The sequence below is a fragment of the Mytilus edulis genome, chromosome 2 (assembly GCF_963676685.1).
Source record: "Mytilus edulis chromosome 2, xbMytEdul2.2, whole genome shotgun sequence".
Classification (NCBI taxonomy): Eukaryota; Metazoa; Mollusca; class Bivalvia; order Mytilida; family Mytilidae; genus Mytilus; species Mytilus edulis.
This window is the reverse complement of record NC_092345.1, coordinates 6,729,659-6,744,347: the sequence shown is the minus strand read 5'-3', so window position 1 is coordinate 6,744,347 and position 14,689 is coordinate 6,729,659. Positions and strand designations below refer to the sequence as shown.

At 33.9% G+C, this 14,689-nt stretch overlaps 1 protein-coding gene and 1 long non-coding RNA gene across 2 annotated transcripts in view; both read right to left on the bottom strand.

The window, feature by feature from the left end:
- LOC139511312 (zinc transporter ZIP4-like) overlaps positions 1 to 7,359 on the bottom strand; it is a 37,374-nt gene extending 30,015 nt beyond the window's left edge. Inside the window, exon 1 of the mRNA XM_071297948.1 lies at positions 6,971 to 7,359. Coding sequence (XP_071154049.1) covers positions 6,971 to 7,192 — 222 coding nt within the window. The 5' untranslated portion in view covers positions 7,193 to 7,359. The remainder of the gene's footprint in view (positions 1 to 6,970) is intronic.
- A 1,662-nt stretch (positions 7,360 to 9,021) lies between these two features.
- Positions 9,022 to 14,268, bottom strand: LOC139511311 (uncharacterized). The gene is made up of 3 exons (XR_011661996.1): positions 13,988 to 14,268; positions 10,622 to 10,709; positions 9,022 to 9,748 (listed from the first exon to the last, which is right to left on the bottom strand). It is a non-coding gene; the product is annotated as an uncharacterized lncRNA (long non-coding RNA).
- Positions 14,269 to 14,689: the final 421 nt, after the last annotated feature.

Genomic DNA, 14,689 nt, shown 5'->3' with positions numbered 1-14,689 from the left:
CAAATTATATAATTTTATATTCACTCCGTTACACTTACCTGATAGGTTTACATAATTGGATACATCCAGAATTCAAAGCAGTACTTTGTTCTGTGGTTGGTAGTAATTTCTTGTTCAATTTATATATATACACTGTACATTTTTAAAACAATAAAATCACTCCTCCTCTTCTCCATGTAAAACATCATCCATTATTTACACAATATTAAAATGAATATTCTGTTTTTCTATCATTCAAACACTTTTTAGTCTATATTCATCATCTAAAATTCCATCGCATCTCGTCGGAAATGAGGATTTCAATATCTATATATTATATACATGAATGTACAATATTTTTTTAATGTTTATTTTTATATATTTTTTCTTTCTTTTTTCTTATTCAACAATTAAGATAAAACGCTTGGTTCTAGATTTCTCAAATATAATTTCGTTAAAGTAGACTCTCTACTCCAGTCTGCTGCCTCCATGATGGATTTCATAGATGAACCATTAAATAGGGCCCATGAAGGACCAATAGCTCTTGTACTATGCGCCTTGACAGACTTATTTTTGTCCTTATATGCCATTTGGATGGTTTGGACAATCCAATTCGAAATTGTCTGACTAGAGACCGGGTTGTGCGGGCTATTTACACTTAAAAACAGTTTACTGTTACTTCTGTCACAATTACGGAAGTTATCTGTCATTTTCATATAATAAAACAATGACCTTTTCGGATTCAATAATTTGTTGTCCTTAAAACTTGGAACAAATATTTTCGAACCATTATGTCCAGGACGATCCTGCTTTGAAAGGCCTTCTCTAATGAAAAACACACCAGTACTATGTACACTAATATTACCATCTCCTATTCTCAATGCTTGAAGATCACTACAGCGTCTGAAAGTAGTAATAGCAAATAAGAAAATAGTTTTCCAAGTAACATATTTTAAAACACTGTTTTTCATTGGTTCAAACGGACTTTTTTGTAACATGTTTAAAACTTACAGAAGATCCCATTCTGGTAAAGTTTAATTTTAGGTGGTCTTGAATTGAATACACCTTTTAACAGTCTTATTATGTATGGATGTTGGCCTACAGGAATTTTTTTCTATAGGGGGGAAGACTGTAGATAACATGGACCAATATCCAGCTATTGTTCTATATTGAAGTCCCCTAGTAAACAGACCTGTCAACAAATCTGCTACCTCTGTCAAAGAGGCAGTATAGGGATCAATTTCCCTTTCATTACACCAGCTACAGAATTTTTTGAATTTGCCAGAATAATCTTTTTGAGTGCCTGCCCTCCATGAGGCAGACAATAATTGTCTAGTGTCCTTAGAAAAGCCTCTCTTTTTAAAGAGACTGTTGATAGTAGAGGTCATACAGTTAGATTGAATATCTCTGGATTTGGATGATAAATCCTTGATTCTGGCTGGTGTAAAAGATTGCTTTTGATTGGAATTTTTAAAGGGTAGTTCTACTAGTAATTTCAACAGGTCTGGGTACCAAGGTCTTCTTGGCCAATGTGGTGCTATTAGAAGAATTTGACACCTGTACTGGGACATGTGTTGTAGAATTTTTGGTATTAGGCATATTGGAGGATATGCATACCCGAATAGGTTCTGTCATGGAATTGACAGTGCGTCTAGAGCATAAGCTTGATTGTGAGGAAACCATGTGCAAAAAATCTGAGTTTGTTTGTTGTGGATTGATGCAAACAGATCTATTTTTGGTGAACCTAGCTTTAGGAATATTTTTTGTACTATAGATTTTTCTAGTGTCCATTCCGTGTGTCTTATTTTGTTTCTTGACAATAAATCCGCTAGAATGTTTGCTTTGCCCGCAATGTGGGCTGCTTTCAATTGAATCTGATGATCGATTGCCAAATTCCATAATTCCCAAGTTTTTAGACAAAGAATCATTGATTTGGTCCCCCCTTGACGATTGATGTATTGTACCACCGTTGAGTTATCGCAACGAATTAATACATTTTTTCCCCTCAGTTGGGATAAGAAGTGTTTTATCGTTCTTATCACTGCTTCCATTTTTAAGCAGTTGATATGGAGTTTTTTCTCCGATAGGTTCCAGGTTCCTTGTGCTATCTGAGTCCCCATGTGACCCCCCAAACCCACTGATGTTGAGGCATCCGTTGTCACAGTGGCATGGGTTTCCCAATGTTTCAAAGATCTCCCCTTTTTTTATGTTGGTTTGATCTAACCACCATTTTAGATGGCTTCTTAGATATGCAGTAATTGGGACTTTGAACTCCAGATTCTGAGAAACTGGTTTCCAAAATTTCAACAGATGTATTTGAACAGGTCTCATGTGTAATCTTGCATTGAGAATTATTTCTAAGCAGGATGACATTATCCCTAGAAGGTGAAGAAAATCTCTGGCTATAACTTGATTTTGAAGGTCATTGCCTGGGCTGAAGTTATTAATTTGGACGTTCTTTCCACTGTTGGCAAAACGATCCCCAGATCCAAGAGAAACATTGCCCCTAAGTATGTTATCTGTTGTGATGGATCCAAAGTGGACTTTTTATAGTTTATTATGAATCCTAGTTCGACCAGGAGATTGAGTACTAATTCTCGATCTAATATTATTTGACTTTTTTTCCTGATTCAGAAGGAACCAGTCGTCTAGGTAGACAACCAGTCTTATGCTCCTTGACCTTAGATGGGCATCTACTACTGCAACAATTTTCGTAAACACTCTTGGGGCTGAGGTTGGACCGAAAGGTAGAGCCTTGAACTGAAGAGCTCTCCCGTTTTTAGACAAAACCTCAGAAATTTCTAGTGCGTTTTGTAAATTGGGACGTGTAAATATGCGTCCTTTAAGTCCAGACTGATTCCCCAATCTCCTTGTTTCACCAGATTGAGAACCATAGAAAGGGAATCCATTTTGAAATGTTGTTTTCGGAGATACTTGTTGAGGGGTTTTAAATTTATTACTGATCTCATGTCCCCTGTTTTTTGGGGACAAGAAAACATGTGCTGTAAAAAACGTTTTCTATTTCGTTCAGAGGTACATATTCTACAACTTCTTTTTGTACTAGCTCTCTTACTTCTGTATCTAAAATATCTAGATCTTTTGTAGATACACAGGTGTATTTTATTCCTGTGTTCTTTGGAATCTCTACGAATTCCAGTTTGTAATCCTCTTTTATAACAGAAAGCACCCATTGATCGTCTGTTATTTGTTCCCATTTTTCAGAAAATAAATTAGACGTCCCCCAACAGGTATCTCCGGATGACAAGCCATGATATTGCTTACCTTTAAATAGTCATTTTCTTTGTTGGTTTTTTCCCTGGTTGCCCCATGAGGGACGAAAATTAGTTCCAGTTTTCTCAAACTTATTGTCATTCTTGTCAGGTCTCGAAACAGTGCTTGTTCTCTGAAAAGAACGCCGAGTACTTGGAGTAGATTTAAAACTGTTCTGATTAACATTTTGCTTTACACGTTTTGCATCCCAATCACTAGAAGCAGTGTTTTTTCTTTTACCCAGAAAAGACCCAGGTTTATTTCCAATATGTAACTCAGGAAGCAATTCCTGAAGTTGTTGGTCTTTTTCTATCCTATCTTTCAAAGTTTGTTCAAACTTGTCACCAAACACTCCACTGCTTGAAAGTGGTAAAGAAATTAAAGAATTTTTAAGTTCTTTTATATCATTTAACCCATTATCTTCCATTACTAGTTTTCTTCTAATAAGGTGATGAAAAGCACTTGCTCTTGCAACCTGATCAACACTTTTTGTTGACATAGCAAAGATATCACGGACTTGTTGTACTGCCCTATCAATATTCACCTCTTTGTCTAATAATGTTTCTAATAATGTACCTACTGCCTGTTGCATGTAAGACGATGAAACAATACCCATTTTTGCAGCAGCTTGTCCTTGATAAGCCAATTTTTCTACTGATTTTAAATAAGGTGTATATAAAGTCTGTTTCTTATTAGAAACTGTAAAAGCTTTTGGACCATGTTTTTAACTAGTAGGTGTGATGTAAAGCTATCTAGACTACATTTTTGTAGGTATATCCAAATGTTTTTCAGAACTTTCATGTACTGGGAAACACAACTTATATTGCTCATTGTATGCAGTTATCTTTTCTGGTTTTTCACAATGCCATGATCCAGAAAGAATATCAATCTGACTTTTGTCTAAAACAAGTCCAACTGACTTAGAAACTGATTTAGTTTTGACGTCGTCAACAAATAACTGTTTAAGATTGTCAATACCAGAGTCTGTTTCCTCAGTTTATTGACACTTTAAATATTTACTGAACCTAGCTACAGTATTATGGTTTTCATTGTCACTTCTCATTGAAGTCCCATCTTCTTCATCTGAGAATAACCCAATGTTAAGTCTCTCTGAACGACCTGGTACCAGAGACATAACATCTCCATGTAAATTTTCCTCTGCCTCATTATCTGTAGGCAAATTTACATCAAGAGTTTGTGTTTCTTGTAAAGGTCTGCGCGCTGCCGAAGAGCCGCTATCCTGTTGATTACAAGTAGAAACATTTTGTACCTGCTCACCCGAAGTGCCAGGGTTTTGACTAAATTCCATAAAATTACATATTTCATCTAACCTTGAATCAAATTGGGCAAACCTGCTTTCCCATTTCTGTTCTAAGGCGTCTAGCTGGTCGTCCTTTTTCTTAGCAGACCTGCTTTTGCTCTTCTTAGACGAAGAAGAAGAACGAGTACGAGCCACCATCTTTGTCGTTTCGTTCGCGTCAGTTGACAAACTGGGACGTTCCTGCAAAACGTCGTCTTCGCTATTTGAACCGTTCATAGCGACTTCTGCCATAATGTCAATTATTTTAAGACTTCTAAACTCATAAACTAATTATTTCAATATATTTTCTCAGAGCGAAAACACGACCGGCTGGATTTTCGCCGTAAGAAGACTGAGGTTCTAAACGCTTAACTGATATAGATGTAGATGATTTTAAAAAAGATCAGCTAAGCGCTTGAGCGAGATAAGACCAAATACCGGAGAGAATATCCAATTATGTAAACCTATCAGGTAAGTGTAACGGATTGAATATAAAATTATATTTATTTAGCAATTTTAGTGGCTTAGTTATTAGTCCAAGACATGCTGCATTGGTTTAAGGAGAAATTCCTGGAACACTCTCTTATCTGGTTGCAAATAAATGATACAGACAGGCAATGTCCGCATGCACTGGATGTATACGTCGAGTATAGGAACGAGTAATTTAAATTCAATGTCTAAACATCATGTCACCCTCTCGGCACCTTTGGAACTCTTCGAGGGTTTATGCGTGGCCAACTATAAGACGAAATGTTCCCCTATCTCACATACCCTGATTGCCCTTTTTAGTTTAAACATATTTATTTATAGTTGATTGGGAAACAAGTTTTGCAAATCTGATCCTTTCCATTTTGCGGGTGGGAGTGCTGCCTTGTTGCGGCATTAGCCTGCTGTTTTTCGAAATCTACAAGGGTGTCTTTAACGTGCAAGAGATATGGCTCTCTCTTAACACGGGTCAGCTATTTATAGTCCTCTTCCGACGGACTGTCATCGTTTCCTCAAGACCATACTCGCATATAGTGTCAAGGGAGAGCCGAAAATTCAGTCCATGAAATTTACATCCCAAACGGAAATCGAACCAGGAACCTTTGTATTAGTAGTAAGATGCACTTACCACTACACCACGGCTCTCTGATTGTCCTGTAGCAACCCAAATATCCCAGACTTTATTCCAGTCGAACAAATCATTAGAACTTGCATTTTATATAAATGAAGAATATTGAGTTTATTTACCAATTGACACTATAAAAGTACTAAGGTCTATCAATCCTACAATACGAACTGATAATATGAGAGAAACAAGGGAAAACAATTGAGATATACATAGGTAACTACAAGTAAACGTAGGAAAGGGTCAGCAGTTAAGCGAATATTTGAAAGCCAATGATAGATATCATCAAAATATTTAAAGAGTTATAGGACCAAATGCGTCATAAATTTAATAGTCAAATCGAACTATGGTGAACTTTGCCCGAGGGAGTAAAAACCTCAGTTTATCAATAATTTATAAATTAAGAAAAGAAAGGTATTTTATAAACCATGTATTTCATAAACCATGTGAGTACAAAAGGAGTAACTACTGATCTGAAGAAGATATCCTCGGGAACTGATAGTCCACCAGCAGCGGTATAGACTCGGTGCCGTAAAATATAAAAACAACATTTTATAAATATCCAGCGTCAGAATAACTTTTCTGGATTTACTACATCATGAACGCTCAACGACGCATATGTTGAAAGCCATGTGTGTTTAAGAACCGTAGTAACAGTTCACAAAATGTCAAATTTCGAAAAGATAAACTGTCTTTTTTTTTTTTGAGATTACTTGTTGAGAAAACAATTGTATAAGTATTTAATGTCTGAAACTTCCAAAATACACCACTGTATACAATTATAATCTAAAATTAATCTAAAATAATTCAATGATATTTACTGTACAGAACACATGCAAGGTGAGTCTTCCGATAAAAGAAGCCATAGATAACAAGGGGACTTTCAAATTCATAAGTAAAAAAAATCCAAACCCGAACAAGTGACAAACAACAGTATGCAAAACACGATATAGAAAGCTACACTGAGCATCACGACCCCCCGTGAAAAATAGAAAATAATCTCATGCAGACTCCCCGAAAAGGTAAGTAGATCTTGATCCAAATGTGGCACCCGTCGTGTTGATCATTCAAGAACAAATCCAATGATAAGTCTGATTTGAAAGGTCACATTTGAGGGATTGGGGTTACAACAATTGCAAATGTATTCATAAAAAAATATCCAGGATTTAATTTGTGTTAAAGAATCCAAGAGATTTTTGTACTTTCTGATCACGGATTAAATAAGTTATCAAAATTTGTAAATTTTCACAAATTTTTAAACAGATTAAATTCGTTGTCAGACCCAATATTTAAACACAATATCAACTTACCAATGGTTCCGAACAAAGGATCGTACTATTTGAACTGGTGCAGGTGAACGTTCCTACTAATGTATCAATTATAAGACTAACAGTAGTTTCATTTAATCCGTCAGAATTCACATGAAGCATGTTGGTAACACCATGAAAGGGATCCGTGTAAATAAATTCTTTTTCACATATTACTAGTCCAAATAAAAAAGATGTGAAAATCAAATATCGAATCGAATTCATAGTGTTAACGTCTATCTACACAGATCCCGAACTGTATTTGAGTACACTTCCAGATAAAAGCTCTACAGAGCTTATGTTGTATTGTTATATGTATAACCGACTTTAAATAAATCTTTTATGCTTTATGCTTTATGCTTCCGTGAATACATGAATATCATGCTAGGTATGTGAATCCAACCAAATATAGTCACGTGATGAGTTTTTTTTCACATTTTTTTGTGACTCGACAGAATGGGAAACCAAAACTGTATTTATGAGATATTTGTTAGATACACATGAACACACGCATTGTATTTAACCCAGATTTTAAAGCTTTTTCAATAGGAATGTACTTAAAAACCCATTTTTTCAACTTTCTGGTAAATCGCTTTATCTTTACATAAACTTTAAAATATCAACAACTGTTCTGTAATTAACAGTAGAGGATAATGAGTGGTGTTTTTTTAGCGATTTTTATATTGAACATTTTAGAATTTAAGATTGAACTTTAATAGCTGAATTGACAACAATACAAGTATTCAGAACTATTCTCTCCGCCATGTATGACAAAGTCTAATCTTCTAATATATGCCTTCACATTGTCTTTTCATTAATTAACGTGTTTATATTGATGTTTCCATTTTCGCTTTTTTTCATTTCGAATGTTGTGATAGTAAAAATAAATACCTAGACAATAACAAATAGCAAAATAAACGAAAACGAAAATATGAGAAATAGCCAGAAGTAGTAAAGAATGTCCCGAGGTCACATGTTATAGAACTTACTAAGTCATTCCATTATCAATTTAAATGTTTATTTCAATACAACAATACACAAAGTACTATTCAAATAGAGTATATAAACACATACAAAAATAGTTTTATGTATCTAAACGTGAAACAAATCTTTAATCTGGTGAAAGAAACATACCGGGCGTTATTGTTATTCTAAACTTGAGAATGGATTAGCTTGACGATATTCAATTTGGCAAACATTCTATACATTTGTTGTGCAAGATGTCCAATATTCCCCAATATTCATGCAATAACCCATTTAGTGTATAGAAATATAATATTTGAAAGTAAAAATTGGTTTAAAGGCATAAGAAACTTCAAATTAAAAAAAATAATGCATATGTTTTTTTATAACTCAATGGATAGTTTTCAATATAAAACACTGGACACTTTTAATTTGCAAAACACTCATTTGCAAATCCGCCGCCGCCTCAAACAAGAGCTACAATATCATGTATATAACCAAAATGTGCGGAATTACATGGGATTCAATAATTTCATTGGTTTTATACTGTTACTTTCATATTTATTTTGCAATTTGAATTATAAAAACATGGGATTTTCAATATCCCATGGGACAGGGCAAAATCCCATGGGATTTACCATTATCCCATGGGATTTTGGTTAAATCCCATGGGATTTTTTTTGGTCCCATGGGATTATTGTAGTCCCATGGGATATTTGTTGTCCCATGGGACAAAAAAAATCCCATGGGACTATAATTATCCCATGGGATTTTTAATATCCCATGGGACAAAATAAAATCCTATGGGATTAAAATTATAAATATATATATATATAAATATAAAGTTATGTGTATGTTACAATGAATGCTGTTTGGTAGTAAAATGTTTTAAATGTATACGAGTTTTTTTTATATTTTTTTATATATATACATATATATAATTTTTTTTAAATTTTGTCACAAACATGTTTTTTATTTGTTTATATGACAATAAAGATTATTCTTATTTTGGAATGTATAATAATAATATTTTACAGTCAAAGAATAAAATCCTTTCACTGAAACAAAATGATGAAATTTCTAAATAAATGAAAAAATATTGTTTTGAAATCTTTGTCTTGTTTATTCTATTATGAAAAATAGAACTGAAAAAATATTTCATATTCTGACTGAATAGTTCACTCTTTTCATGAGGTAAGATTTTCTTTGTTATAGGTTCATTGCAATACTTGTATAGGCAAACGATTTGAATTATAATATATAACTTTGTGGTGTACATAATAGTATGCTTATATTTGCAAATTTATAATATAAACACTTTTTGTTAAAGTTTTTGCTTTCTTTATTCACAACTTGCTATGTACAATTATTTAGTCCACTATATAAGAGTGAAGTCAATAAATAATTTCATTCACTAGAATATTCCTGCAATTCTTAGACAAAACATTTTTTCAATCTGTTCTTCAAAGATCTTCCTCTGTACATCTTTATTGAATCGAGAGATTCAAATGAGAAGACAAAGCAAGTTTATTTGGACAACAACATTCTAATATCTTGTTCATTCGTTCCATCTTTCAATTGATAATTACATTGTTGTATTTATATGATCAAGTTCTTGTGCATCAATGATCGTGATGATATGACTCCTTTTTGTTTATAGTCATCATGTTGAAATTTCCTCTTTCAAATAAATGTAGGAAAAAACATGTTCCATTTCAAATTAATAAAAAAGTCGCACTATGGAGAAAAATATCAGCTTTAAGTTTTCCGTTCAGTATTGATCTGTGAATGATGACCATGAAAATCCAGATTTCTGACCTACAAATACACAAACTCAAAAATTATCAGTGAAGAGATCAATAAAATGGCTATTTTATCATGTTTATGATTAATATGATAAACTTTCATTTAAATATTCAAGTACTAAATTACAGAAATCGCTTAAATTTTATAATAGTTTAGTTAAAGTACAGCTTATTTAAAATTATAATAAAAAATATAGGCCACCGTTGAGTTAAATAAGATATTACTTTTTAATGCCAAAAAATGGCATTTTTGCACCAAAGGGAGATAATTTGGAGCTTTTTAAATGATATATGCATTTTAAAAGTCATCTGGGGCCAAACCGAATTGATTGTTTTGAATGATTTGGTGTACCATATGATAAAGATATAAATAAATTGAGTTATGAAAAAAAAATATTAAAACATTTTTCTGAAATTGTTATACCCTAGAGCCTCCTTAAATGTCATTTGATCTCTATTGGAGAAATGTCTCATTGGAAATCAGACTGCTAAGTGTTTCTTATTTTTATATCAACCCAGCCATATTATACCTGTCTAATATCAGGAGCTTGTACATAGTTCAGTGGTTGATGTTGGTTCATACCCGTCATTTTTATTTTTCATAATTTTTTGTTTTTATAAATTAGTCTGGTATATTTGACGTTTGAATTGATGCTCTGTTTCAAATTTGGTTAGTGTTGACTTTTATAGATTACTATAACATGTATAGGGTATGGGTTTTCTCATTACTTACAGGTCATCAATGGCCTCTAATAAGTAATTACAATGCTTACATCCACTAAATTGAACTCTGATGGATAGTTTTCTCTTTAATCATACCACATCTTATTTTAATAAATATTTAATTATTATTCAAGGACAAAATTTTTTATAACAGTGGACTTACCATTTAGGCTTTGTTGACCTCTGTAAATCTTATTTTGTTGATAATTTCTTCTGTTTATAGTTTCCCCTTTATCTTTCATGTTCTTGCCCTACACATAAAAGGGTAAACATCATTTAATGACAAAAATAACTACTACATGTATTACATAATTAGTAGGCAACTGAAAATTTTGTCTTATTTGTATATAACATCAACTTACTCATCATTCTTGCTGTTCAATATCATGAATATTATCATTATTCTATGTATATGAGGTCACAGTAAAATTAACCTTGGCAGGCAGACATCTTTTTTTATTTGATACCTTGTAGTCATTCCATACAACAAGTAGACCTATGCTTAAAAAATCTAAGGCCAAAATTAAAAATATGTTTGTTTCCCCTCCCCCCACACGGGTCAAAAATAAGTGCCCGGGTCAAAAAATTATTTTCCACAAAAAAAATCGAAATTATTTTTTTCCTGAAAATAATTTGTTTCCATTTTTGGAAAGTGCTTGAAAGCAGAAGGATTGATAATCTAAATAAATACACTCAAATTGAGCACAAACAACTGATAAGTGGCCTGGACTGGACAAGTCAAACCATTCATGTGACCATGCTATGACAATCACATCCAGTTAAAAAAAACTAGAGGCTCTCAAGAGCCTGTGTCGCTCACCTGTTAATGTGTTTACTGATGTCGGCCATCTTCGTTGGTAGGCGGGGTCATTAGACACTTTTTTTTTAAATAGATACCCTAGTATTATGATTGTGGCCAAGTTTGGTTAAATTTGGCCAAGTAGTTTTAGAAATGATTTTTATACAAGTTACAAAAATGACGAAAAGTTGTTCAATATTGACTATAAAGGGCAATAACTCCTTAAGGGGTCCTCTAACAATTTTGATCATGCTGACTTATTTGTAGATCTTACTTTGCTGAACATTATTGCTGTCTACATTTTATCTCTATCTATAATAGTATTCAAGATAATAACCAAAAACTGCAAAATTACCTTAAAATCACCAATTTTAGGGCAGCAACCCAACAACAGGTTGTCCAATTCAACTGAAAATTTGTGAGGGGATATATCTTATTCTGATGGACATTTAAATCTTGAAAGATTTGCCCTAAATGTCTTAGTTTCAAAGATATAAAGCAAAACCTGCATTTTACCTCTATGTTCTAATTTTAGCCATGTCGGCCATTTTGTTTGGTAGGCTGGGTCAGCGGACACATTTTTTAAACTACAAACCACAATGATAATTGTGGCCAAGTTTGGTTAAATTTGGCAAAGAAGTTTCAGAGAAGAAGATTTTTAAAAAAGTTACAAAAAATGATGAAAAGTTGTTAAAAATTGACTATAAAGGGCAATAACTCCTTAAGGGGTCGACTGACAATTTTGGTCATGTTGACTTATTTGTAGGTCTTACTTTGCTGAACATTATTGCTTTTACAGTTTATCTCTATCTATAATAGTATTCAAGATAATAACCAAAAACTGCAAAATTTCCTTAAAATAACCATTTCACAGGCAGCAACCCATCAACAGGTTGTCCGATTCGTCTGAAAATTTCAGGGCAGATAGATCTTGACCTGATCAACAATTTTACCCCATGTCAGATTTGCTCTAAATGCTTTGGTTTTTGAGTTATAAGCCAAAAACTGCATTTTACCCCTATGTTCTATTTTTAGCCATGGCGGCCATCTTGGTTGGTTTGACAGGTCACGCCACACATTTTTTAAACTAGATACCCAAAGGATGATTGTGGCCAAGTTTGGTAGAATTTGGCCAAGTAGTTTCAGAGGAGAAGATTTTTGTAAAAGTTTACGGACGACGGACGCAGGACGACAGACGACGAACGCCAAGTGATGAGAAAAGCTCACTTGACCTTTCAGGTCAGGTGAGCTAAAAAAAACCTGCCTTCCTGGTCTGTTTACAAAGGGTAGACCCGGGGAGGGGAAACAGACATTCTTTTAAATGTGGCCTGATAAAATGACAAAACCAAGAAAACTTATCATTGACCAAAGAACAATAAAATGCGGTCATGGTTTATATATGAATCTGCCATTCAGACATGCACACCTTACAATTGTTTCATATCTACCAAATATAATCTACCTGTAACTTTAAACATATGATAAACTGACAAAACAATGCAGTGTTTCATTGACCAATGAACCATGCATGAAAATGAGGTCAAGTTCATATAAAATATGACAGACAGCTAAGTGCATCTTACAATTATTTCATTCACTAAATAAAGGGGCCTTATTGCTTACAGTATCCGGAAAATAGACCAAACCACAAAAACTAAATATTTTCAAAGTTCCTTATACCCTGCCACTTTGTTATGGTTGTGCCTGTTCCAAGTCAGGATCCGATAATTCAGTGATTGTCGTTTGTTTATGTGTAACATATCTGTTTTTCAATTTTTTTGTACATAAATTAAAGCACAATACATTTGTACATGAAACACAAAGCTCATCACTGAGATAGTAGTCTCAGATAGAGGGAGGCGGGGTCAACCAAACTCCCCTATTCAATCTGAACAGGGGCGGATGCAGGAATTTTCGAAAGGGGGGGTGCTAACCCAGGGCAAAGGGGGGGTGCAGGGGGGGTGCAAAACATATGTCCCGATACAAATGGATTGATCGGCAAAAATAAAGGGGGGTGCGCACCCCCGGAACCCCCCCCCCCCCCCCCCACCCCTGGATCCGCCACTGCTGAATGCAGGACAGAAAGTCACAGTCAAAAAGTCACACACTGTCACAGGACAAAAAGTCACAATTTAGTTTTGGGATTATTTTTCTTTGAACAAGAAAACACTCTTTTTGTATTTTTCTTGGAAGTTTTATACATGAACATGATGTAGCAACTTTTAAATTAAAATTTATTAAAAAAAAATAAATCAGTGCATTAGGTTTGCGCACATTACCATTACATTTGCACACAAAAATCATTACGTTTGTGTGCAGCTTTTGATTACATTTGCACGCATTTTTTAACATGTAAATATAAAAAAAAAGATATAGTATGATTGCCTTTTACAGCTGACTATGCGGTATGGGCTTTACCTCGGGCTTTGCTCATTGTTGAAGGCTGTTTGGTGACCTATGGTTGTTAATGTCTGTGTCATTTTGGTCTCTTGTGGACAGTTGTCTCATTATTTATATTATGAACAATTTCCTAAAATTAAAAATGAATATATGTAATAAAAAGAAGATATTTCAAAATCTTTTTATATTTATATTCAATCAATTGTCAACAAATTGTTTGTGACTTTTTGTCCTATCAACTTTGTTACTTTATGCCTGAGTTTGACATGTGTTTGACTTTTTGTCCTGTGACTTTTTGTCGGAATGTCCTCTGACTTTCTGTTCGTTTACCTTCCATCTAAATCAGTGAACTGAATAATTGTTTTTTGCAGAAGTCCGGGGAGTGTTAAAAAATCACATGTGCAAGTTGAGAGTCAACACTTACACAGGGACTACACAATACTTTTTCAGAATGTCAGCAAAAAAGAATCACTGGTGACAGGGGAGTGTAACCGATGAATTGATCCTGAATCAGATAAGATTTTCCCGGTACGTCTAAACACCGCTCAGGAGGACCTCCTGGGTGCACACATGCAGGACATACAAAGTGCACTCATGGCAGACCCTATATAGTCGCCGTCGTATCTGCACACATGATGGATGTATGTATTCGTTATAGATCGTCATACACTTCTCATTTTAGAGTTAAATTTGCAAGCAACCTCTTAAGATTTAAAATGCTACTAAAAATATATTATTTCCCCCAATTTTCGCAATTTTTTCGCCATATAAAATATTTAGGCGACTGTGCTTTTAGTGAATATAAACGATTACGAGGCCTCACGAATAAATATAAATATGAAATATACTGGAACATCGATTAGCATAGATCGAGCAGCAGAGTAAACTTCCACATAAATCTCGAAGTTATTTACGCCGGATAATATAGACTGTGCTCCTGAATAAAGTTGTCAAATACATTAATTTGTGTTTTTTACTTCTACAAGAAATTTGATTCAAATGCTAATTACGCACCATTTGCTGAGCAGAGAA